The sequence below is a fragment of the Rhodnius prolixus genome, unplaced genomic scaffold (assembly GCF_049639745.1).
Source record: "Rhodnius prolixus isolate KJV_2025 unplaced genomic scaffold, Rpr scaffold_2, whole genome shotgun sequence".
NCBI classification, from domain to species: domain Eukaryota; kingdom Metazoa; phylum Arthropoda; class Insecta; order Hemiptera; family Reduviidae; genus Rhodnius; species Rhodnius prolixus.
Window position 1 is genome coordinate 26,284,066 of NW_027411592.1, and position 26,234 is coordinate 26,310,299.

At 33.2% G+C, this 26,234-nt stretch overlaps 1 protein-coding gene across 3 annotated transcripts in view; it reads right to left on the minus strand.

The window, feature by feature from the left end:
• Window positions 1–2,987: 2,987 nt before the first annotated feature.
• The window catches only part of LOC141449336 (uncharacterized), a 408,876-nt gene continuing 385,629 nt past the window's right edge, over window positions 2,988–26,234 (minus strand). The window contains exons 7-10 of one of the 3 annotated variants that reach the window (XM_074118643.1): window positions 25,729–25,815; window positions 23,974–24,226; window positions 6,297–6,466; window positions 2,988–3,345 (exon numbers count right to left, since the gene is read on the minus strand). In XM_074118643.1, coding sequence (XP_073974744.1) covers window positions 3,256–3,345; window positions 6,297–6,466; window positions 23,974–24,226; window positions 25,729–25,815 — 600 coding nt within the window. In that variant the 3' untranslated portion in view covers window positions 2,988–3,255. Of the gene's footprint in view, window positions 3,346–6,296; window positions 6,467–17,576; window positions 19,402–23,973; window positions 24,227–25,728; window positions 25,816–26,234 lie in introns of those variants that run through there. The other 2 variants (XM_074118645.1, XM_074118644.1) reach the window with 2 other exon arrangements.

Sequence of the window (26,234 nt, forward strand, 5' to 3'; positions counted from 1 at the left end):
AAAAATACATTTAAAAAATTTGGCAGTTAATAGGTTAACTTGGTTTAGCTCAGTGGCTGGAATCCAGCTGGTTGCCCTTAGATTTTCTTGTCCTAGAAGCTCTTAAAGCCTTTGTTAAGTGATGTACTGTGTTTTGAGTGAACATGTGTCGATATCGTCATAGCACTGATACGAGTACATAATACTAATAATGTCATTGACAGGAGCAATTATTTGTTTTCATTACACCATATTGCTAGGGGTCTACCAACCATCAACCTAACCATTTAGTGTGCTAAATGGGTTCTAAAAAGTTCTAATGGGTTTGTATTTTATTTTTTTTTTTGGCACCTACTCTTCTGCCTTATTTATAATGTGCGCTGCTTAGCGTAACTTATTTCAAACGGACTTCTTCGCAGACGGTACAACCCTATATTATAATTCTCCAAATAACTTTTGGTAGGTCAGTAGTTATTCGAACATTATGTATTAAATACAGTCTGCTTTTTTCTCCCTTCTTTGTCATCCTTTTGTCTGCGGAACCAAAATTTTCAGAACCGCATGCCATTGCCAGCACGGATCTTACTAGCGTTATATACAGCTGTAATTCGATCTGTTTGTCATCTAATTTATATTTAAAAAGCTTGTTTGCTGTAATAGCTACTGTTTATGGTAGTTTCAGTTTTAACTATTTGAGCAAAAATCGTTCAATTTACACATTTCTTTTGCCATGATTTTGTTTACTTTTAAGCTGATTTTGAACTTTGCTAATGTCAATTATACATACATTTTGAGGATTAAGCAGAATAGCTCACTAGAACATATGATTACCAATTTGGAAATATACTTCTTTGCATTATGAACTTACTTACTTTCTGCAAGTCATTTAGAATTCAAAAAGGACTCGTCGACATTGTTAGGACACTAAAAATTGTTTTATTTTGCAGGTTTTTACGTGAGCAACTTTTTTAAAGCGTATTTTATCCAGTAAATACTTATTATTATTTACTTGACCATGTTATTAATAGAGAGAGTCAATTTCTCGCTTTTAAAGAATGCCCAATTTTTGTTTTTGAACTTGAACTTTTACCTCTCTTCTATTTTTTCAGAACCATTGCGACATTTCGAAAAAGCGATTACATACCATTTTTTTTTTTTTTTTTTTTACTGAGGCGGCTCGAAAAATGAATGCTGTTTGGGACGCCAAAAGTCTCGGTAGAATCACCTTGGAACTTTGGTTCCTTAAATTTCGATATGGAAATTTTGAACTCGAAGCTTGCCTAAGGTAATTGAAAATGATGCTTTAAGGACCGTATGAAACGCAACGCCAACCGTTCGAAGATTGTCGAACAACAGGGATAGCCTTAATGCTGCTTAGGATGGTGTAAAGCGCATTTATTGCGTTCTATAAATTTTATTTATATTTAAGAAACTTTTATTTTTTATTTTATTAAGAAACTTCTATATGAGGAGAAAGAATTGCAGTGTCGTCGGCGAATGTGAAAGTAATTGTAGTCGGGTGAGTAGGTAAGTCAGCAGTGTAGAGAATATAAAGTAGGGGGGCTTCCTTAAGGAACTCCAGCGAGTATTGGAAGGATAAGAGAAGAAGAAGAACCTTGTTTAACTTGGAAGAAACGGTCGGAGAGATAAGACTTAAGAATGAGGTAAAAGGTAGAAGACAGTAGGCGTTGAGTTTATAAAGCAGTCCCGTGTGCCATACCCTGTCGAATGCCTAAGATATGTCAAGGAAGACACCCGGGCAATTTCTTTCTCCTCATCTAGATCCTGTTATAGCATGCCGTGCACTCCAATCACACCTAAATCTTCTAGAGCCTTGGCTACAAAAGTGGAGAATCGAAGTGAATGAATTGAAATCTAAATACATAGTATTCACTCTTAACAAGAAAACTCTCCCTCCTCTCTCCTTCCACAATACTTCTATACCAATTACTAACCAAGTACGATATCTCGGACTACATCTTGACAAACGACTAACATGGAACCCTCACACGAGACTCAAACGAACTAACCTCAATCTGAGGTATCAAATGTTGAAAAGGCTACTCGACAAACGATCAAAACTGACCCTGACAGAACACTATATACCGCTCTACTTGCCCCAATATGAACGTACGGAATACAGCTCTACGGAAGCGCCAAAAAATCGAACACCAACCAACTTCAAACTTTACAGTCTAAAATTCTCAGAACGATAGTTAACGCTCCCTTCTACGTCTCCAATCATTCTATACACTGATCTAAATATTCCTCTCGTTTCTGAAATATGTAGCTCAATCTCGCAACACAAAACTCCACTCAAATCTACACAGTCACTACAACTCTCTGATCCACAACATGTCTACCACAACACTTCCTTCTAATCCTCAACGCAGACTAAAGCGGCGGTGGCCACGCGACCATCTCAACACAACGCTGACCTTCTAGGATGGTTGCTGTGTAAGCTTGCCAATCTGGCGAACTAACGGCTTCCATCACTGGATGGTCGTCGTTCACTCCAATCACGCCCTTCGCGCACATGCATGTGCGCGTATATGTATGGATATATACTCGTATATAATATATATGCGTGCACGTGCATTTGTGCCATCCCTTATCACTCATCTCTTTTGCTTATTGTACTGCATACAGTTGCAAAATAAATAAACAAATAAAAAAAAAAAAAAATTTAAGAAACTTCGATTGGAGTGCAGGCGCTAGATAACTCAGAACGCTGCTTCCTCATTTCCAGTACCCCTAACACAACTGAAAATTAGCAAGTGGAGGTGAGTTGATAAGGCTTTACAGAAAGGCCATCCCAATCTACTGGCTCCCATTTCTTCCTGCAGGCTCTCCCTAATATACGGTTTTCATATAAACTATGGTTTTCACCAGATATTAGAAAGGAATTGAATGTATAAAGGAAGGTTGTCAGTGGGAGATGGATGGCTTTGATCACCTAGCAGACGGATCAACTTCTCCTCGAACTTGTATAAAGTAAAGTAATTAAGTAAGTATGAAAAACTATTTTATTTATATAAATTTATCATAATGATCACTTGGTGGGGAAAAGTGTACTTTGTAGCAATGTATATTTAAATAATAATACAAACTGTTGTAAAATGAAAATCTGAGGTACGAATCAGCTTTTATTTTTATTTTCTACGAGTAAGCTGTTCATCGATTGGAGTTCTTAAAGATGAGGGAAAATAGTGCCGTTGCTCTTGTTCTGAGCTACATTCTGATTTTCCAGAAGAGGTCATCCACTCTTGTCATCTTCTAGATCTCTTCTTGGCCCCACTGAATGGGTGTTAAATTAAAGTCAATGGATCCTTTAGAATTAATTTGCAAAGTGTGATCAGAGAAATCCTGTAATAATTTTTTATTATTATTCATTTAAACAAATTATTCGTTTCATTTTTTCATTAATGGAAAAAATATATAAATATACATATTTATTTTTCTTAATTTAAACAAATGTTTCTTATTCACAAAGTACAAATATAACAGCCGTTAGTATTAAATAAGATAACAAAATTTTCCAAACATTTCGCATGAAACTTTTTCTGAATGCGTTGATAATAACATTAATGTATTGTAGACACTCACATACATTAGGATAAATTTAATTAGTTTGTAAGTTTATAACAAACAAGTGGACAGATTTTTTTTTTTTAATTTTTATTAAAAAAAAAATCAAAATTCTGCTATAATCGTTCATAAAAATCGCGTGACATGCTTGATAGGATTTCAAATAATGTGCTTTATATATATTTAAAGAAAAGTGTAAGCCTAACTTCTTTTCGTAAATTTGCTTACACATACTGACCCATATATTTATGGTTCATTTCGTGCTGAAAAATGACTTTTGTAGTACACTCAAGTCTGTTTTTATGCGGTCCTTTTTTACGCGATTTTTTATTTGTGCGATCTCATAATTTAATTATTGAACTGACAATAATTTTAATGTCAACAAATAAAATGTGCAATACAATATTGCGATTGAATTTTTGGGTAGCAATGCAAAAATGCATTAATCGCAAATAAACATTAAAGGACATCTGCAGTTTTGTATGAATAAAATAAATACATATGTAAATAAAATATTAAACAATGTTTGCATGTGTTTTTTCTAAATCCGGCTCCAAAAGGTTTTGCGAGATTCGAGGTAGCTGCCAAGCCTCGTGTCTTGTTTTCGTTTAAAAAAGCAATTGCTAGTGGAGGTTATGAGTTATTTTATAAGTGAGATTTTTTTTTTTTGCGGTCCCTATTCACCGCATAAATTTTTTTTTTTAATATTGTTTCGAAAACTATTTCATATAGGTACTCGTGAAGTTTTATGTGTTTTTTTTGTATGCGTTTTCTTTTATGCGGTCCCTATCTACCGCACAAAAACAGGTTTGAGTGTACTCAATTGTTTACAATTGCTGACAAATCTTTTTTTCTTACCCTAAAGATAAATTATATTAAAAAAAAAAGAAAATAAATATTGTTATATCGATTGAATAATTACTGCTTTTACCATACTACCTGGAATATCCAAAATATTGCGGAAAATAACGTCCAGAATTATTGAATTCTAGAAAATTGCAAACGACATTTGAAGTTAAAACTTTTAACTTGAATGCTACAATCCCTTATCATGAATACGCTTCCTTTTGGCAATTAATGTAAATTTTGCTTAAACATTACATGTAATTGCATGCATTTAAACCTTTTTACTTCAATGGAAACTGGCATTTTACTTTAAAGAAAATTCATAAAATTCAAAATGATTTGGTTAAAACATTAGCATTTTTTACTTGTTGTGAGATTTCACCGGGAGAACTTGTTATGAGATTTCCTAAGCATTAAAAAATGTTTTTTTTTTACCTGGGAGAGGAAAGTTTGATGTTGTATTTATGGCCCAGTAGCTGACAATGGCGTGTACTGTCCTCGTAAAAATGCTAAATAGTATCAGGTCCAAAGAGAAGAGACGCTTGTGGCTGCCATAAATTCACAGAGTGAGTGAGAAAAGTGCCCCTTGAAATGTCTATGAAGTACATTCAGGGGATAGAAGACCTAGAGGTTGGCCAAGGCTGCGCTGGTTGCAGGATTTAGAAGCGGATGGGTGTTAGGCAACGGAGAAGGAGATCCATAGCCAGAGATGGTTTGGACCTTCTGCTAAAGGAGGACAGCTCTGCTAGGGCTGTAGCGGCAAAGGAAGAAGAAGAAGAATGAGAAAGAGAAGTAGAGTGGAACAAACATCATATTAAAATGACACTTTTTCGGGTAGTCTATCGCTCACCTTGATTCATTCTTTCTATCGTGTCCCTTGAAGGTAGCAATACGAAATTTTAAGTCTAAGTTTTCGGAGTCTACATCATTATTACCGTTAAAAAATTTGTCACGTTGGCAACACTTTTCTCACCAATATTAAGAGAAGTAAAAGAAGTTATATTTTGCAGTTATACAGTCGCCAGCTCGCTTTGAGTTAGGGAAAGGCTTCTTTGACAACTCTTCCCAAGTAGTAATGGTCCGACTATGGTTTAATATTTTTCAATAAATCAAAATAAACGGATAGTAAAATGACAAAATTTTCTTTTTCAAAAACATCTTCAGAAAAAAAGCGATAATAATGTAAAAAAAAAAAAGGAAAAGTAACTCATCTTTTAGAAAGTCATTTCGCATTTCAACTACCTCACTGATGGGCTAGATTATAAAGTGGCAGTGGTAGTTATAAAAAATGTACAATGTTACAGTGCATCATCATTTTTAGTGAAAGAAATAAAAATGCTTCTTGTTGGAGATAGACATTAGGGTAGCTCAACAATATTAGTATTATTTTGTTTTTACATTCATTCAGTCAGCAATGTATTTTTTTTTTTAACAGCAAAAAGTTAAAAACTTCCAATAATTTTAATAAATGTACATCTGGTCACAATAGACAATAAGTGCTTACTTAATTCTGTATAAATATGAAAATTTTATAACTATAAACGTATAAAAATGCGAATTAGTTCACCATTTATGGAAGCATGCGCAATATAAATGCCCACCAACACACTGATATAGTAGTAAATTAGTTTTACCTGAGAATACCGATTAGAAACGAAAATTTCAGAAATAGAGCTTTACATATTTTTTTTTTTTTTTATAGCACCGTAACTGTGTACCGTTTTAATTGTCCTTTTTTTACGCACCAATCATTTGTCTCATCAAAGTTTTTGGATTAATTCCAATGAACTTCTAAATTGCACATTGTTTCTCTAATAAGGTTTAACTGTACAAGTTTAACTTATTGTTCGAAAACAGAAGGCAAAATTGTAATTTTTTTATACTTGGTTATTGACAACCCCGCTGGATGGTAACCCTTGGTCTAGATTTGTTGGGATAAGTGGCTGCGTATCTACAGTTGGCTTATCAGAAGCTGCTGGCCATTCCACGCTGGATCCACCTTCCTCGCTAGGACTGCCTCCGCTACGGCCATTAAACTCGCTTGACACGGAACCTGCAATATTATGGAGAATAGTAAGTTTCATAATATCCATTTGTTTTATGCTGAATTAAGTTCAATTATGTTTAGTGAAACATCAGAAATCTCAGATTAACTATAACAACCAAAAATTTGATTTCCAAGTTAACAAGTTACGGGATCTGATGTTGCTTAGTCTTAGATCTTAGAAAATTGTTTTAGTTAAAAAGTAAAAGAAGTAGTAATTTTTTTCAGTTAATTTTACTAAGTTTTATTATTAAATTGTCGCAAACTGGAAATTCAAATTAGGCTCCTAGAGCGTATATAAATTAATTGGTCCACCTGGAAATGTAACATTTTATTGAGAAATTTACCTTATGATTTTAAGTTTTAGATGGGGGAAAAATTATATAAATTTAGAAAGGTATTCGAATGGTAATAGTAATGAACTAATGAATGAATGTAACAGAATATACTCTGCAAAAGGTATACCTTGTTATTATACATCGCTTAACTACACCTCGCAAGGATAGTTGTATAGATTACTCTATATAGTCATTGGAAGAATTGAATTCTGTATGGAATAATTTTAATTAAAGAAATTAAAAGATTATGTTGCAGTCCCATACATAATCAGAAAACAAAAACAAAAAGTTACGGAACGAACCTCCAGTTCTTACTTTTAGTAGTGAATCCTTCGAATAATATGTGTAACTCTAACAATACCTAGTGAGTTGTAGATAAACGCATTAACTTTTACAGATTATCTTCTCACATTAGTGGTTAAAACTACTGAAGTATTGATATTTGGTTTACTATATCTTTATAAATTTAGCTAATACTAGTTTTTGGTTTAAAAATCTTAGATATACGTATACATTTTTTAAATTTTTCTTCAAAAATATCAGCAAGAGTACTAATTTACTAATAATGAACTTTCAACTTCTTTATGTTAATTTGCAAAATGTTAGTGACTCTACCTGAAAAACATGTTTTTTATTAGAATCTGATTACTTATTACTAGGTTAGAAGGTTAAACCAAAACTATTTTATAAATTAACTATTTATGCTCGTTTGAGATACCCGACAGTTTGGAAGACCCTACCACAGAAAGTATCAAGATTATTCTGTTGCAGGACAATAAAATAAAATGTCTGAGAAGGAACACCTTAATGAAAGACCTGGAAAATGCATCTTTGTAGATGACAACAGCCATTCATGCAAATTGCTTGAAATAAGTGCTATTGATAAAATCAGAATGAAAATAATTACTAAATAAATATTACTTATTAAAATAAGAAACCTTGAATCATTTATAACAGCATAACCCCATTGAAAAAAAAAGGAAAAGAAAAACAAATAAGAGATTTCGTTTAAAAGATATGAAAGCGCCAAAATGTTTTTTTTTTTACATAAACAAAAAAAGCTCCATTTACAAAAAGTTATGTTGCCGACCAAATGGAGCTCTGTATATATCACCTTAACAAAAACTAACTGTTTTAAAAGTTAAGTATAAGGGTTGATTGAACGCCAAAAGGCACACAAATCAGCAAGTGCCCGACATTTCATTCATACTTTTAGTTTTTAGAATGTATTAGATGTCACAGACCCTTATGCTGGCCATTTTTCATCCATAAATAGTTTTCTGTTAGAATAATAAAAGATGTATCTCATTATCATAGTTAGTATTAAAACGGTAATTCATTTTAACTCTATTCCAAATTATTCTTGCGATTTATCTTTAATCTGAATAATCATCACATTTACTCGCATAATAAAAAGAAAAAAAGAAAATTAGAGTTCATCTATTACTGCCGTGATATAACATAAATAACAAGTTTAAAATAACAGAAGAAAATAAACAGGTTCACGACACGATAATTTTAAATTATTACAAAACTTCCCCTAGGTAGGTTTTAAAGGTCTTTAAAGGATTGATCAATGAAATAATAACTTTAAAGCGAGTTATAGAGCTTTATATCGACAATGAAGTTGCTATCATGTTATCATCAAATCCTGCTAGCCACTCATCGAACTAAATACATCAGAATTGTACATTTATTTGACAGTGACTTCTTTCCCTGAAGAACTGCCCATTACTGGTATGTATAGATTCGCAAGTTGCAAAAATAATGACACACACCTCAGCAGACCCAAACCAAGATTGTAGAATTGTGCTAGGATATGGACCTAATAGATGCGATGCTAAAGCCTAAAACATATGAGGTTGTAACTAACTGGTACTCTTGGAATATGTCCTCGATACTTAGTAAACCAAAGATTTTTAACATAAAGGCGTGACCACGATTGCGTATAGAGCGAGAGGAGAAGTTTTATAGCTCACGATCGACAGATTGGGCATTGGGCGATCCACTACGAACGGAAAGTTTCGTATGAGCCCTACCTCTATGGATTCAATTAAGTTAACTAACTAGTAAGTATTTACTAAAGTATGTGGAGATGCTCTCAATTAGGGTTAGCGGAAGACCTGAAATGAAATCAACGAACAATAACTGTTAATGGAGACAGCTATTCCATAAAACCCACAACAGTAGTAGAGACGTTGCATCGAGGATTTAAGAATTTGTCAAATATAAGATCTAAAGAACACAGGCTCTTCAGTAGCGCTAAGCGCTGAAGATTAGCGAAAATTCTCCATGATATTAACCTATTATATTAGACTATTAGGCTTATTTTAGACTAGAATAATGAGAACAAATACGAACAAAATTGGAGGAAGACTAACCGCACCATCCCCTTATTAGCTCAAAAAAAAAAAAATAAATAAAAAAAAAAATAAACCAGAAAAACTGTGGTACATTAAAAATAAAATTCCGCTTTTTCCGGGAAAATCTAGCATTAAATGGAATTTAGAAGGCAGAGTTAGACATAAGTGCGTATTTTTTTTTTCTTTTGCTACAATCGAGAATGGTTAATGAACTGTAAATTACCTCTTAAATTCTTATTCGTTTTATAATATTGTATTATTCCAATCAAGAAGCTGGTTGCAGCAACAATAAAAATAACCTTGCCACTAGGTCGCCGACAACATCGTGGTTTCTTACACATTGAACACAATAATAAAAACAGTAATTTGGTTTCAATAAAAAATCAGCTGAGGTAGCGAAGTGTTCACATGTAGCTACTTTTGCTCTGTCTCTTTGTGTTTTTTTTTACTGGTTAAAAGTACTTTTTTTAAAAACAAATTTTGAACGGTTTAAATAAGTTTTTTTTCAGTTGAGTGTTTTTGGTTTGTAAACAAACATTTATACTATTTTTTTTTATAGTTACTTGAAAATAATTAGTTTGAATTGGCGAGGTTAATTTTGTGATTCCGCTTTGTTTCACATAACTGTTAATACATAACAAAAGACGCTAGTAGAAGGGGAGAATTATTAGAGTGAAAAAGTGCTAGTGAGTAAATAACACCTTGCTATTGCTTTATAAATTAGTAGAAATTTATTAAGTATTCTAACATCTTATCAAATGAGTAATAGTGAATCAGAAGGTCAAAGATTCATCTCCTTGGATAAAACAAGCGCTTCCAAAAGCACGATTATCAAAAGACCATCAGCAAGAGATTCTTCACCTAAACTGATTAAAAATGATATATATTAATTCTGAAAAATTTTCTCTCCAATTCAGAAAAAGCAGTCTAATATGGGTACTTCTATTCAAAAACTTGTCGCATCTCAGTCAGTTGACTTCACTCATCCTAATAAATTCGAAATCCTTGCCACTTATGCGCAAGAGGATGAGATGGAAATAATCCCAGATAATCAGCCAACTAATACAAAACCTCCCTCTATCCACATCAAGAGCGTTACTAACATACAATGGCTTTGCCTAACCATTGCCGAAGTCATAAGCAGTAAACAATTTCTCTGTAAATCCAGGTTAAAAGATACGGCTTTACTAATGAAATCGCCAGAAGAATGTAGAAAGATAACAAAATTTTTGAAGGAAAATAAGTGTGATTTTCACACATACCAACTAAAACAGGATAAAACAATTAGAGTTGTGATTAGAAATCTACACCACACTACTCCTATACCCACCATTAAAGAAGAAATAGAGGAACTCGGCTTTAAAGTAAGAAATATAGTAAGCGTTCTCCATACAACCTCTAAGCAACCCCTACCTCTCTTCTATGTAGACCTTGAGCCACAGGAGAGTAATGGCAAAATATTTTCTCTAAACGTCTTGAATTTTACAAGAATCAGAGTGGAAGAACCAGAGTTAGACATAAAAGGAAGGACATTGCTCAGTGCAAGGGGTGCCCAAGATTATGGTCATACTAGGACATACTGCAACCACCCCGCAAGATGTGTAAAGTGTGCAGGTTTGCATTCCACAGAGGTATGTAAGAAGTCAAGAGAAACGCCTCCCACATGCGTGCACTCTTGAGGAGCACTCGGCCAACTACAGCGACTAAGGGATGGAAACAACGGCACTGATCCACGCCCAAAATCATCATCCTTTCAAGACCACAGGCCACCATTCTGCAAGAGGAGCGCTTCATTGTGCTACGTTTGCGCCACTCACTCTTTCATTCCTCAACCTTCAAACATGCCCCACCTGTATCATCCTCGGACATCACATTCTTTCACAATGATTTTAATCTCTTATAAACCCTCTTATAACTCTTCTCACCACTGTAGTCAGTGAGCTGCTTCTTAAAAGACCGCGATGAACTCTCCTTCACGCAGTTCTCTTCAAATTCTCCCATTGAATGCCAATTGCCTGGGAGCCCATTACGACGAACTCTCACTAATGTTGCACGACAGATAAATTGACATTGCCTAAATTTACCTTCACCTTTGCCTTTACCAAGCACCCAACCAGTGACCACGAACATTCCAATCAAGTGATATACAGGGTGTCCCACGCTATATGGATAACGACTTATTCTCGGAAACTAAGATAGCTAGAAAAAAACTAAAAAATACGTGTTCCCTTAGTTTTTTGTTGGAAATCCAAATTTAATTTGTTAATTTTTTTCGGTGCTTCCAGAAACGAGATACAGGCACCAACTTCATTTTTTCAAACGGAGAGGTGTGGTTTTTATTTCAGAAATAGAATCCTTTATTTTTTTAAAGAAAAATTTACTCGAACGGTTTTTTTCTGTGAGCGATATTTTACAAGTTTTGAATGAAAACATGATTCTTATAAGAAATTTCAAAATGATATTATAACGGTTTTTTGATGTAATAAGAAGATAAGTATTTTAAATTTTACAGATCATTAATATTACAGATCATGCTCGAAATGGCCTCCACCATTAGAGATGCATAGACATGTTCTTTCCTGCCAATTGCCAAAGAAATAGATTTGGCTTTAACCGAGTTACAGGCATCTGCTTCATCTACAGATGCAATCCCGGCTTGATTCTGATACACCTAGATTTAGAAATGCTTTTAGATAAGCAGAAATAAGGAAAGAAATAAAAAAGTTATGAATAATCACCTTGTTTTTCAGGTATCCCCAAAGGAAATAGTCCGTAGGTGTCAAGCCCGGTGAACGAGGTGGCCACTGAATCGCCATCCGTTATAATATCATTTTGAAATTTCTTATAAGAATCATGTTTTCATTCAAAACTTGTAAAATATCGCTCACAGAAAAAAACCGTTCGAGTAAATTTTTCTTTAAAAAAATAAAGGATTCTATTTCTGAAATAAAAACCCCACCTTCCCATTTGAAAAAATGAAGTTGGTGCCTGTATCTCGCTTCTGGAAGCACCGAAACAAATTTACAAAGTAAATTTGGATTCCTGACAAAAAACTAAGGGAACACGTATTTTTTAGTTTTTTTCTAGCTATCTTAGTTTCCGAGAAAAAGTCGGTATCCATATAGCGTGGGACACCCTGTATAATTCTTTGTAAATATGTAAAAATCCCTCTCCTTTCTCATTTAGTTAAACTCCATCGTTAATTTTCCATCAACTCTACTTGTAAACACCTTTATCTCATTCACTATCTATCGCCTGCATATTTCTCCTTTCTCACTGCTTGTAAATATCTCGGAGGGTTGTCACTGGACAACTGCTCCACTCTTGCACTCTTCTTTTGCATTTATCACAATTACTAAATGCAAGTTTATGCAGTTGTAGAAAAAAAAAATACCGTGGTTTCAATGGGTAATGGGTCCCCAGCACCTAGCGCTTCTGATGTACGTTTTTATAAGTTGCTTTGTTGCCTGGGTAACAAAGGCATATTATATTTTAAAAACAAATAATACATACACTGGGCCAAAAAAGTCTGTGAACACTAACCTAAATTTTATTACTTTTATTATTATCTTATTAGAAACTTCTTTTATTTTCAAATGAAATATACTATTCGATAGACAGAAACCAGAGTTTTTCATTTTATATTCAATCTTTTATTTTTGTTCAGCAGGAATATCACAATTAAATGTTTAACAAAACAACACCCCAAACGAATGCAAAAAAAGTCTGTGAACAGCTGTATAAATATGTAAAAACATTAAGATAACAAACAGAAAAACGATTGAATAAAGTTTCAAAGTTCTCTATTGTATTGTAGAAACCACTACAGTCAGTTTTGTGAATAAATAATCTAATTAGTACATATTTAACCACTAATATGGAAGTTCCCAGACCAATTCGAGAACTTATTGTGACGTTGCGAAATGAAAGAAAAAGTATTCGAGAAATAGGGAAGATAGTTCAAAAAAACCCTTCAACGGTGCATAATATAATTAAAAAGTACGGAAATGTGATTAGTAGGCCACGCAGTGGACGGCCACCAAAACTTAATTCCTTTCATAAACTGCAAATTCTGAAGTCTGTTCGAGAAGAACCCAGGACAAGCGCTCAAAAAATCAGTCAAGAATTATCAAGTGGTTATGTGTAAGCGTAACACCACAGACAATTAGAAATAAATTACATGAATACGATTATTGCGGTCGAGTCCCGAGGAAAAAACCTTTAATCAATAAAATAAATAGTAACCGCCGATTGGATTTCGCGAAAGAATATGTTTCTAAGCTTTCTAGTTTCTGGGAAACCGTAATCTTTTCAGATGAGTCGAAATTCAATGTATGTGGGTCTGATTGACGACAAAAAGTGTGGCGAAAAAGAAATGAAGCTATGAAAATGAAAAATATGAAGCCTACTTTTAAGCATGGGGGAGGCAACATTCTGGTGTGGGGTGCATGAGTGCTAAAGGAGTGGGCAAGTTAGATCTAATTAATGGTATGATGGACCAATATGTGTATGTGGATATATTAAGACGCAATTTAAAAGAAAATTCAAAAAAATTAGGGTTGGAGGGAACGTTTGTCTTCCAACAAGACAATGACCCGAAACATACCGCACCAAAAACTCGGGAATGGCTTTTAAATAATACACTCTGGCGCCTAAACACCCCTCCACAAATGCCAGACCTTAACCCAATAGAACATTTGTGGGATGAAATCAGCCGCGAAATAAATAAACGAGGAATAAGAAACCGTGAACAACTAAAAAACGCTATTTTAGAAGAGTGGGATAAAATTCCAACATTGACGACCACAAAATTATTAGGTTCGATGAAAGCTCGTTTGTTGAAAGTGATTAGGAACATAGGAGGTCCTACAAGTTTTTAAAATTTATAATTCACGTACAATGTGTAACAATGATTTATTTCTGCAAAGTGTTCACAGACTTTTTTTGCATTCGTTTGGGGTGTTGTTTTGTTAAACATTTAATTGTGATATTCCTGCTGAACAAAAATAAAAGATTGAATATAAAATGAAAAACTCTGGTTTCTCTCTATCGAATGGTATATTTCATTTGAAAATAAAAGAAGTTTCTAATAAGATAATAATAAAAGTAATAAAATTTAGGTTAGTGTTCACAGACTTTTTTGGCCCAGTGTATGTACAGTGACTCCCATTAATATTGGGACACCTATTACAAAATGATTTAAAAGGAAAATGAAAACAACAGACAAAAGTTTGGAATTTTTTTTTTTTTAAATTACATTGGCAACATCTGTAGAAATTATATATACCTAAGTATAAATCGATGAAATTCCAAACTGTTAGGTAGCACTTTTTGAAAAAGTGTAAAATAAGGCTCTCAAAAATATTAGGACACCAGAAGTGCTAGAGTTTAAATGTTCAATATTTAAAATCTCCTACTATTTAATAATTGGTTGGTAATAATTTAATAATTGCTTTTTGACTTACAATAGCCCTCAAACGATCAGGCATAGGTGAAACAAGTTTTTGGTTAATTCAGGTGGTGTTTTTTTCCCATTCTTCCAAGAAACATCGTTTTAATTCATTTTTGTTAGATATTACTCGTTTACTTAAAGCACTGGCTAAATATTGCCATAAATGTTCAATGGGATTAAGATCCGGTGACTGCGGAGAGGTTTGGAAAACTTTGGGCAATTATATAACAGTCACTGACGTATCACCCAAGCCGTAGGTTTGGGGTCGTTGTCTTGGTAGAATTTAGAAGACCCTAAAATACCAAATGTTTGGGCACTTTTTTCAAATTATATTTTAACTCCTTAACAAAAACTTACAGTTTAAAATGTTAAGTATAAGGGTTGATTAAACGCCAAAAGGTACACAAATCAGCAAGTACCCAACATTTCATTAATACTTCATTAATATTTAAGTAATTCTACTGCATTAATTTTCATTAATAAGTTATTTTTTAGAATTTATTAGATGTCACAGACCCTTATGCTGGCCATTTTCGTCTACAAAATATATGTTCAAGTAGCACTGTAGATTGACTGTAATATCTAGTTATCTATAATAATAAACTATTAATTACAGGTTAAAAAGAAAAACGTTACAAAAAATAAAAAAAATTATGAGGCTAAAAAATTCAAAAACTTTTTTTTATAAAAAACTTACACCAATGATTTTGTTTATTTTATTTATTTATTTTTATTTTTAAATAAAAATCGTCGGTTTAAGTTCATTCTTTGATTAAAGTAATTGTTATTTTATGTAGTAGTCAAACGTTTATAATAATAGGTAATAATTATCTGGCTTTAGCGCAAATAATATAGTTTTCTTCAATTACATTCTCAATCTAGGTATTCATCCCACAATGTTGTATAGATGTAATATGAAGTAAATAAGATATGCATATTTTTAGGGCAGCTAATTATTCCAGTATTTTACTATAAGTAAAATTAGGGGGACTAAATTAAATTACAATTGAGAAATGAATAATTGTTGTTGAATAATCTACTTGTTATTAACTGTGTGTTATTTGTGCTCACGAATATTTCGGTAAGACGAATTCAAGACAGTAGCCTACTCTAACTTTGCCTTTTTCTGCTTTAACATGCATGTACATATTTATGTGATTTATCATAATTATAACAAAAAAATATTATAAATGAAGTGGCCAGCATAATGGTCTGTGACATCTAATAAATTCTAAAAAATAACTTATTAATGAAAATTAATGCAGTAGAATTACTTAACTATTAATGAAGTATTAATGAAATGTTGGGTACTCGCTGATTTGTGTACCTTTTGGCGTTTAATCAACCCTTATACTTAACATTTTAAACTGTAAGTTTTTGTTAAGGAGATTTTTGTACCTTTTGGATAGATTTTCCTTTTTGTTTATTTTACAAAGTTATATCTTCTTTACAGATTTTTTTAAAATTTGGAATAAACAATTCTATCATTATAATCTGATAAGGTGTTAAGTCGGAACCGTAACTACCAATGGAGAGATCTTTTTAAAGAATGATTATAGTTGCGTTCCCCCAAACCATCCTCAATAACAATTTTTTTGAAAAAGCGTTTTGAATAACATAGGAAGGTATTTGTACGTAAATAGCAAAATTAAACTGCGATTTCAGTACTTCCTTTTAAGAGGAGTAAGAAAAATAAACTACGATTGCAGTACTTCTTCCTAAAAGGCAAATAGGCAAAGATCTTTTAATCGAACGACAATTCATTGATTTAAATCGGTTCACTCATTGATAATTTAAATGATTGCAGTACTTCCTCTTAGTAGGTGCAAGAGCATCATCAACGTAGAGCAGCTTTAACCACTTATTCGAGCTGAATTTTATCAAAATCGGACTAAGCGTTATAGAAATATTGGTAATAATAGTTTTAGAAAGGGCCTTATTTGGGTGGGGCAAACTCCCCTCCTTATGAGGCACGGCGTCGAGACTTTTAAAGTGCAAATCTGTTCAAAATTTCGATTCGAATGACCCTTCATTCATGCAAATCGGTTCACGAGTCGATAATTTGCAACGATTGCTATACTTCCCCTTAAAAAGTGTAAGAGCTGATCGTCGCTTTAATGTTACGTAGGAGAGCCCTAACCCTATCACCCTACCATATTTTATCAAAATCGGGCCAAAATTTACAGAGTAATTAGTAATAATAATTTTGGAGGGGGCCTTACATAAAGGGGGCTAACTCCTCTCCCATTCGATGTACAACATCGAGACCCCCAAAAGGCACATCTACATAAAATTCCGAATCGAATGACACCTCATTCATGAAAATCGGTTGACGCGTTTAGGCGCTACGTTGTTTACAAAAAAGGTAACAAGAAGAAGAAGAAGAAGAAGAAGAAGAAGAAGAAGAAGAAGAAGAAGAAGAAGAAGAAGAAGAAGAAGAAGAAGAAGAAGAAGAAGAAGAACAAGAAGAACAAGAACAAGAACATTTTTTGAAAAAGCCGTTTTTGCTCATTTTTGGCAACTTTTTTCTCGAAACCTATTAGATCTGGGTTGTTGCAAAAAAATTACAGTTATAAAGGAGGGTTTGCCCTATAATTTAAAGAAAATTTGGGAATTTTATCTTTTATAGAAAAAGAGAAAAAAATTGTCAAAGTTGGGTGTTTTTCAACGTTACGCTTTTTCGTGCAGTTTTTGATGATCAACCCTTATACAACTGTCCTACCGGACAGTTTTAATATATTTTTTTAATCTACCAAAACATTTTTATTTACTTATTTAAATAGTTTTTATTTAATTAATAGTAATTATAAAATGAAATGAATTTATAAAAATTTGAATAAATGGGTGCCACTTTTAATTTTCGTCAATTTTTAACTTCTGTATGTACTGTCCCAATATTAATGGGAGTCAATGTATGTACATTTATGGAAAGTTAAGTTTAAATGTGTAAAATAAATTAAAAGGTTTTCCCCCCTTTTAAACCTAAGTATTTACCAAGGTTTACTAATGATTTAGTCTTAAGGGGAGATTTAGCCCCCAACTTCACAAATCTCAGTGCTCTCACTGAACTTTACTCCTTACCAAACCAACGCCTCTTTTCTATTTTCGGATTTCTATTTTTGTCCAGATTCTTGTTTTACCTGAACTCATTTTCCAAACTTAATAATGAAGAGTAAGTAAAAGTACTTACATAATGTCTAATCATAATAGTCCTACCAAAACAAGAATAAGAAACTGGTATCGATAGTATCTATGTATTTTAAACACATTTAATTAATAAAACTATTTTTATGTAATTATTTATGAAATGAATAAAATCTGCGCAATACTTCTACTAAATACATAAGTATATTTTGTATACAAATATCAGCAAACATTACAGTCAAAACCAAGCAAAAGTAGTTGAAATTATTTCAATTCACTAATATTATTATTATTTATTAATATGTGGTAGGTAATCTTGATAGATCTATCTCAACTGACCATAAATTACATAAAATTCCCATGTTTTGCTCAGTGATTCCAAATGCATTTTTAAATATTTTATAAAATACTTTTTTACTTTTTTTAAAATTTAATATATAACATATAGGCCCCCAAAGTTCATCCTTCCTTCATCCCTAAGGGCAGGGTCGTGAGAAGTGAAATTGACTTCTCCAATGATTCTTTTTTACATTATTGAGAAAATTATTTCTTAGAATAACCATCTCATAAAACTAACACATTATAAAAGTTTTACGTTTAGTGTTGTTGGTTGGACTAGGGAGTTTGGCCTGGCTGGAGGATATTTCTAGAGCAACTTGTGTTTTGTTTTGATTTTATTTATTCTTTACTTTCTCATTTTTCAATACTCCATTTCGACTGCGTCAAGTTCCCATTTTTTTCCCATATCTGTGATTTTAGGATATAGTTTTTGTATCTAATAAAAAATGATAAAACGAAAGGAATTCTTTTTACCGGAATTATCACTTGATTTTTTTTTTATAAAGATTTTTTTGAAAATGATCAAGAACGCTTTTGCTTTTTAGTTCCACAACTTTATTTGTTGCAATTTTCTAGAAATATTGGATGATGGATATTTCTAGTGAAGAAAGTGTTAGGTTTACTTCTAGTTACTTTAGTGCAATGTTATGGTCTTAATACGAGTAGTTATTTAATATTAACCACGCTAAATGAGTGGCTAAAATTCCGAGATTAGGGAGACTGGAATAATTGAAAGAAGCGAATTAACTTAGTTTTTTATTTTCGAGATTTTCTATAAAACGAACTGAACTTTTTTGTTTGTTGTAAGAACCACTTACATGGACTTAATTAGTTTTACTCGTAGCTTTTTTTTTTTTTTTTTTTTTTTTTTGTAAAAATTGATTCTACGAAAGTTGAGAGTTTTTTTGGGCATTACCACTTAGTCCTATTTTAGTGTGAATTATGTATACGAATTACGGTTATTGGCCACGATAGCAGAGAGTTTAGAGACGAGGTCTGCAAGCTAAGATGTGCTGTGGTGGAACTGAGTTTGATTGGATTTTAATTAATGGTTGATAAGTGAAATTTATTAAGAAGTAAGTTTGCTAGTCGCCTCCGTCCAAGATATTTAAATTGGTAATTAATGCGTACAAAAAATAGGCATTACGTTACTTTTTATTTTTAATGTTAACATTTTAAATACCTTTAAAAGAATAATATTTTTAAAAACATGTTCCTTTAAGCTGATTTTAACGGCCTCTGAAATTTAGCGTCCAAGGTGGACGCCCCTTTCGCACGGCCCTGTCCGAGACTCTCAGTTTGGGCCTGCTTAAGGACAGAAAACAGTACTTAATTGTAAAAGTAAAGCAACCATAAAATTCTATGAATAATGATAAAACTGGTATTTAGAGTATTTAATAATTTAAACTGGTATTTAACCTCTTACTTTAGTATTTGTAAAACAATTCTAAACAAAGCTCTATAAATAATAAACTATCTCTAGAGTAAAGTCCTAAGTAATAATACATTTCCCCAAAGCACGCTAGACCACCATTTCTCTGGATATCAGCTTTGAAATCTTTCACTTTTTGTTAACTCTATAATAAATCAATCTGGTGCAAACACACTCCTTTTTCTCACTACAACTTACGAAATGAAGTTTCTTGAAAACTGGAATTTATGCAAATAGAAATCGCCTAAAAAATAAAACAAATTGAAAATTACTCCACTAATTCGACATAATCTTACTGTTAGCACTAAATAAGAGGTTGCATCGCATTTTTAATATCACAACGCATCTCACAGTCTCATAACCAGCCAATATCACAATGCATGTCCAATAGCAAATCTGTGTCGCCTTTCTTAAGAATATTTCTAGCAAACACTTCAATCTTCCAATCAACAATAAGCTAAGTCTCACTTTAATCTTCACATTATTCACTTCTTCTCCGAGAAGATGTCTTGGCAACAAAATATCAGTGGCGGCGTGGTGCCCGAAAAATGTAGAGGATGGCTGCCTATAAAACAGATTTATTTAACGCACCTTTTTCTCCACCACTTGGCATCGGTATTACCCTAACAGCCAGCATATCAATTGATTTATCTGTATGTAAATATTACATGAGAATAAATAAATTGTTTAAATGTAAACCAATTACTGTAAAAATATATACTTAATATAATTAAGACATTCAAATCAATAAACCGTAGATATTTCAATTCTATGGTTCTAAATTTGTATGACTGTATCACAAATAAAACCATATAATAAATTGAACACATTACTATTTGCTGCCCAAGATGCAAATTCTCGTATAATTGAAAAAGGTAGTTATCTCTTTAAAGGGATTGACAAGTTTTTTCCTTTGTTTATCGTATTTCCCTCACTCCGAGATTATATGCTCTGCACTGTCTGCCTCATTACATTTCTTATACAAGTTAGTTTCGCGTTTCCTGATTTTATATAAATAGTCACCGCAAATCGCATGGTTAGAGCGTAACCGGCATACGCTGCTAACAAATCTCTTGCTTATAAATTCTAAATTCCGAAGCCAAGATTTATTTATATTAATGACCGGATTATATCCTTTATAGAATGCTCCTTTTTCATTCTTGAAAATCTTTTGCCAACACAATACCACTCTTTGTCGGGTTACTGTGGTAACGCCCTTGTTAGTAAGTCTGTAAATTGTCCATCCATTGTGAATTCATTTTCCAAGATAAGATCTTTTTCTACAAAAAGCATTGCCAAAGCCTTTTTTTTCCACATGGAGTTTCTTAAAACCCAGCACAAGTATAATGTGCAATGCGAATTTCATTGCTAGTGTTGGTTGAAAGATTAAAAGTATAACTTTTTATTATTATCCTAATTAAATTTTAAAGTAAATCAAAATCCAGAACTGTAATATTTTCTAATCCAACCTATGCCCAGTATAAGCAAAAGACGACATCAAACGTAATCTGAGAAATTTATTGTGTATTGGGTCTCTAGGTACAGTAGTTTTTCATTCCACTTCTTTGCTGTAGTCTGTTCGATAGCATCAGATAATGACATCCTAACCCTTAAAAAAAACCAGTCAAACTTGAATAATTTATTCCAATCAGAAAGATGGAGAGGACTGCTAACCACTGCGATCTGAACGACAGGATTCCATCAGCCTTGGGTGAGAATATCTGGTTGGGCTGACTCTTTTCCGACATTGATGCTCTATCTATTGCATACAACTTGCAATTCTGTTGTACGTCTGGGCCTCTTTGTCAGCTCTTCGCGATTAACTAGTAGGCGTATCTTTTAGAATTAAGGTCAGTTTCGCCAAACTTAATTAGTGCTGGTTTACAATAATTTTTTAAGTTAAGTGTAAGGGTTGATTAAAAAACAGCATAAGGGAGATCAATCAGAAGAATAATTTGGAATAGAGTTAAAATGAAAAGTCTTTTTAATACTAACTATGATGATGAGATATGTACATACATCTTTTATAATTCTAACAGAAAAATATAAATGGGTGAGAAAAGGCCAGCACAAGAGTCTGTGACATCTAAAACATTCTAAAAAATATGATACTAGAAATATTAATGAAATGTTGGGTACTTGCTGATTTGTGTACCTTTTGGCGTTTATTTTATTTATTTATTTGTGTCTGCATAAGGAATACATTTCATTCCCTTGGCAGGGAGTTTGACTTGTTTACAGTATATCTATACAATTATAAAAAAAGAACCAATTAATGAATATAGAAAACTTTTACAAGAAAAAATCAAGAAAACAGAACAAGTAACTTCTAAAATTCTGAAAGTACAAAACTTCTTATTTTAACAGACTGATTACAGAAATTATAGATATTGTTTATCTGTTGAATTGAGTCAATTGTAAAAAGTTGTTCGAAATTATCTTTATCTGAAATACCTGGAGAGCAATATTGTTTTAAAAAGAAAGATCTGATTGGATTTAGGGCTTGACAGTGGAAGAGGAAGTGAAACAAATTATCTGGCGATTTCAAATCACATAACAAGCAAACGTTATCAGAATCAAACGTATAAAAAGAATTATTAATATGTAGCGTGGCATTGTTTATATTTGAAAGGCGAAGCTGGGAAATCACTCTTATTTTCTTTATTTTGCAATTCATTTCTAAATACAACTCTCCCACTCCAAAATTTGAAACGAGCCTAAATAAATTATTGTATTTACTATTTAGAATATTTTCGACATCTTCGCTATGGAGTTTATTAATAAATTTATTTATTATATTGTTTTTTTCTTTTCTAATGATCAGCGAGTCTTGTGTTATAAAGGTGTCCAAACTATTGATTGATTCTAAAGATTTTTCCAGATAGTTTATTAATCCAAATTTTTTAGTAGATGTAGCATTATTCAAATATAAAGTGTTGTAACAAACGCGGAGTAGGCGGGAGTTATCCATTTCTAGTAAGTTGATTATAAAAGAAATTATGGCTTTCAGTACGGTTACTCTGATTGGTGTGATTCTGTATTCCATACGGACAAATGAATTAGGTGTTGTTTTGGGTAGATTATACAGACTTTTTATACATTGAAGCTGAACTCTTTCTAATTCGTCTAAATATCTATATGCCCAGATTTCGCACGTGTACAGCATAGTAGGTTTTATTATTGAATTTAATAATTTTAACCTTGAGTTATGTTGGGTGGCTATTGCGTTTATTAAAATATTTTTAATTTTGTTAGTGGCCAGTTTCCCCATTGACACAAAGTGCTTGGAGGCTTGATAGAATTTTCCAGTAGAGGAGAATGGAATGCCAAGATAATGAAATGATTGAACTATTTCGATTGGATGTTGACCAGCATAGAGTATCTTTTTAAATTTTTTTGGACGTGTAGATTTTGAAAAATATAAAATTTTAGTTTTAGCAGTGTTAACAGTGAGTTCATTAAGCTTACAGTATTCCTCCAGTATATTCAGTTTTTCATTAATATCTATTATGGAGTTCGCAAAAATGACTATATCGTCCGCATATGCCAGCACACTCTGGTCTCTCTTCAAAACGCATAAATCTTTCGCCTTTTGGCGTTTAATCAACCCTTATACTTAAACTTTTAAAACTATAAGTTTTTGTCAAGGAGATTATTTAATTGAAATACCTTTTTGCCGTGATCCAATTAGTTGTTCAGCAATACAGAGTTGTTGATGGTGGTTTGCATATTTTTTAATCTCATTAAATTTTTAATAGTTTTATCATGAGATGCAATGTAGTATGTATGCCAAATGTTTAATTAATTTGCGAAAATCATTGTCAGATGTAGAGATTTTTAATGAATTTCTTTTTTGTTAACATTCAAATTGATTTTTAATTTTGTTTTGACATCTTGAAAAATATCTTAATAGCTAAGTAAGTGTATATTACTTTCACACTTACTAAAACAAATATATTACTTTTTGAACATGAGGAGAGATTTTAAAGTTTTTACTACCTGCATCTTGAGAATGAGGTGCAAACCTATTGCTTAATGGTCTAATACAGGAATTACAGCAGTACTGCTTTCTGGTAAAAGATGTTTTCTTTTAGTTTGATCCTCAAGAGAGTTTCAAATTCAACTGTTGAGATGATCAGTTGCTTCTTCCGTTATGAGTTATCACTCATAGTTTCTAAAATAAGCCGAACTACCCTAAAGCTACTTCTAATTTACAAAAATTTAATGGTTTTGACGAAGTCTCAGAACGCAATAAAGTACACAGGTTCGAGGTGTACTAAATAAAAGTTTTTTAATTAGACACTTATTTAAAAAAGGAAACTGTTGTGAATCCTTTAGATTAGGAGTTAAATTCAAGTAATAATATTTTTTTAAATAATTCCTGGTTTAAATATCTCACACTTTGATATACTGATTGGTGCACGCCAAGAAGAAATAGAATAACAAACCTTTCGGCGATTCAATGTGTATAATTGACGAAGGTTGCTGTTGTTGCGGAGGTGCCAACCTTTGTTTAACCACTTCCTCATATGGAGGTGGAGACAGTTCACCAAACTGTACATGTTTCCGATGAGGAGTCTTCTCAGTGAGCCCGGGAGGGCTACACGTAGGACTTGCTTTAGTCTCTTGATAGGTAACAGCTCTTCTAGTGCTAAGAAAACTGGTACCAGTCGGTTGAGGCACATATCTGACACCGGGTACCTGACAACATGACAACATTAACAGTACTTTCATTAGAAATGTTCCAACTTTGCAACATTATATTTTACTTTCCGAAAGTGATACGAGGTGTGGCTATTAAATAACGAGACTGATGCTGCTACAGAAGAACTATGCATGTGCCAAATCCTGACGACCGACAGCTGTGCAGCGTAAAGCCTTCTCTTTCGATTGCAGCGTCTCACGTGATTGTAGAGTAATTTGTCTGACCGGTACCGTCGTTTGTGTAAGAGGTGTTAGTTTCGTTTTGCAGAAAACATGATACTACGCATGAAGTAGAGCAACGAATTGTCGTGAAATTTCACATGATACTTGGTAAAACCGCTACTGAAACTTATCTTTTATAAAAAGAAGTTTATGGCGATGAATGTTAATCACGTGCGCGAGTTTTTGAGTGGTTCAAGCGTTTCCAAGATGGCCGAGAAGACGTCAGAGATGATGACCGCCCGGATCGCCCTTCCACATCCAAAACGGATGAAAATATCGATTATAATTAATCAACATTACTACCGTGAGGTGCTTGCTTAACTTCGTGAAAGATTAAGGAAAAACGGCCTGCTTTGTGAAAGAACAAGTCATGGGTTCTCCATCAAGACAACTCACACTGCATTGTCTTCGCTTCCGCCGAGCCTGGGGGTATACACGTACCATCACTCGATTAGCATCAAGGGACATCATCCCACGCTTCGCGGGCCACTCCGTGGACCCGCTTCCGGTGCCAGGTTTGTTCTGTCCTTACGCCTTTCCTGGGATTTCCTACTTCCTCTACGCTACGCTTAACACACAGACACGCATATTCAGTTACCATTTCCGATTTTCTCAGACACACCTATACATGGACTGCTTCCGCTTTCCTTATATACGCATTTACATTCCCTATTTCTACTTCCCTTAGCGACGCATCTAACCTTACTATTTCCGCTGTCCTGAGAGACGCATAGACCTCTAGCACCGCGCTTTAGGAGCTTCACTTGCGGCCGCAAGGGTAAGTGTTACTCATTCCTACCTCTGCACTACTTTATCTATGTATATATTTTCATTTATTTGATTGTGAACTATTTACGATTATTGTACCCGCTTCGCCACTTCCGGTTTGATCCGCTGGCGCAGAGCGCCCCGCCTAACTCTTCGCTTCGTGGTGTCAAAGCTCACGCGCTGACAGCAATAGTGTCGTTATTTAATAGCCACAACTCCTACTGCAAAGAATTACCATACTAAAGCTTCCCCTAAGATTATGTATGCTTACTAAATTTCTTAAAGGAAAGTTGAAGAAAAAAAGCTTAATTTGTGTTTCTAATTTGGTTGTTGGGTATATTATGGGCTTTACTTTCATTACAGTACTCTTAGATTGCTCTCAAAGAGAGGCATAAATATTACTTAAGGGCATTTTATTAAATAAATAAATAAAAAGCCGTCATTAACATGTCCGAAAATAATTTAACTCAACCTTCATGTACGTTCATTTGTGAATGTCATTAACTTACCCTTCTGTTTATAAATTCGAAATCGGCGGTCCCTCTTCCCTCCTTGTACTCTTGGTACTGTGAGACGACGCACAGAAAGCAATAGATCTGCAAAAAGGAAAATAAATAAACTATTAGTGTTCTACTATACATATAATATTAAATGTACGTACTATACTGATGAATTTATTCGCTATTCTTTCATTAAATGATAAGAGTATCAGGAAATAGATGAAAATTCGACAGTATTTTTTAAGGGTAGAAAAAGTGTCCCCTTAAGTAATAACAAAAGAAGATAGCTAAAGTCAAAGTCATCAGATCACACTCATGATTTTCTCTTCAGTTCCAAATATAAGGTAACTTAACCAGTAACGAGCAGGTAGAGAACAGCTAGTCAAACAATGTAACAGTAGCGCTTGATTGTTTGCAGGTTACTTTGTTGCGGTCAGATATAACGATGATCGATATATCGATACATCTAATACATATACATATATTCAGAAATACAACCTTCTTAACCTTCTTCA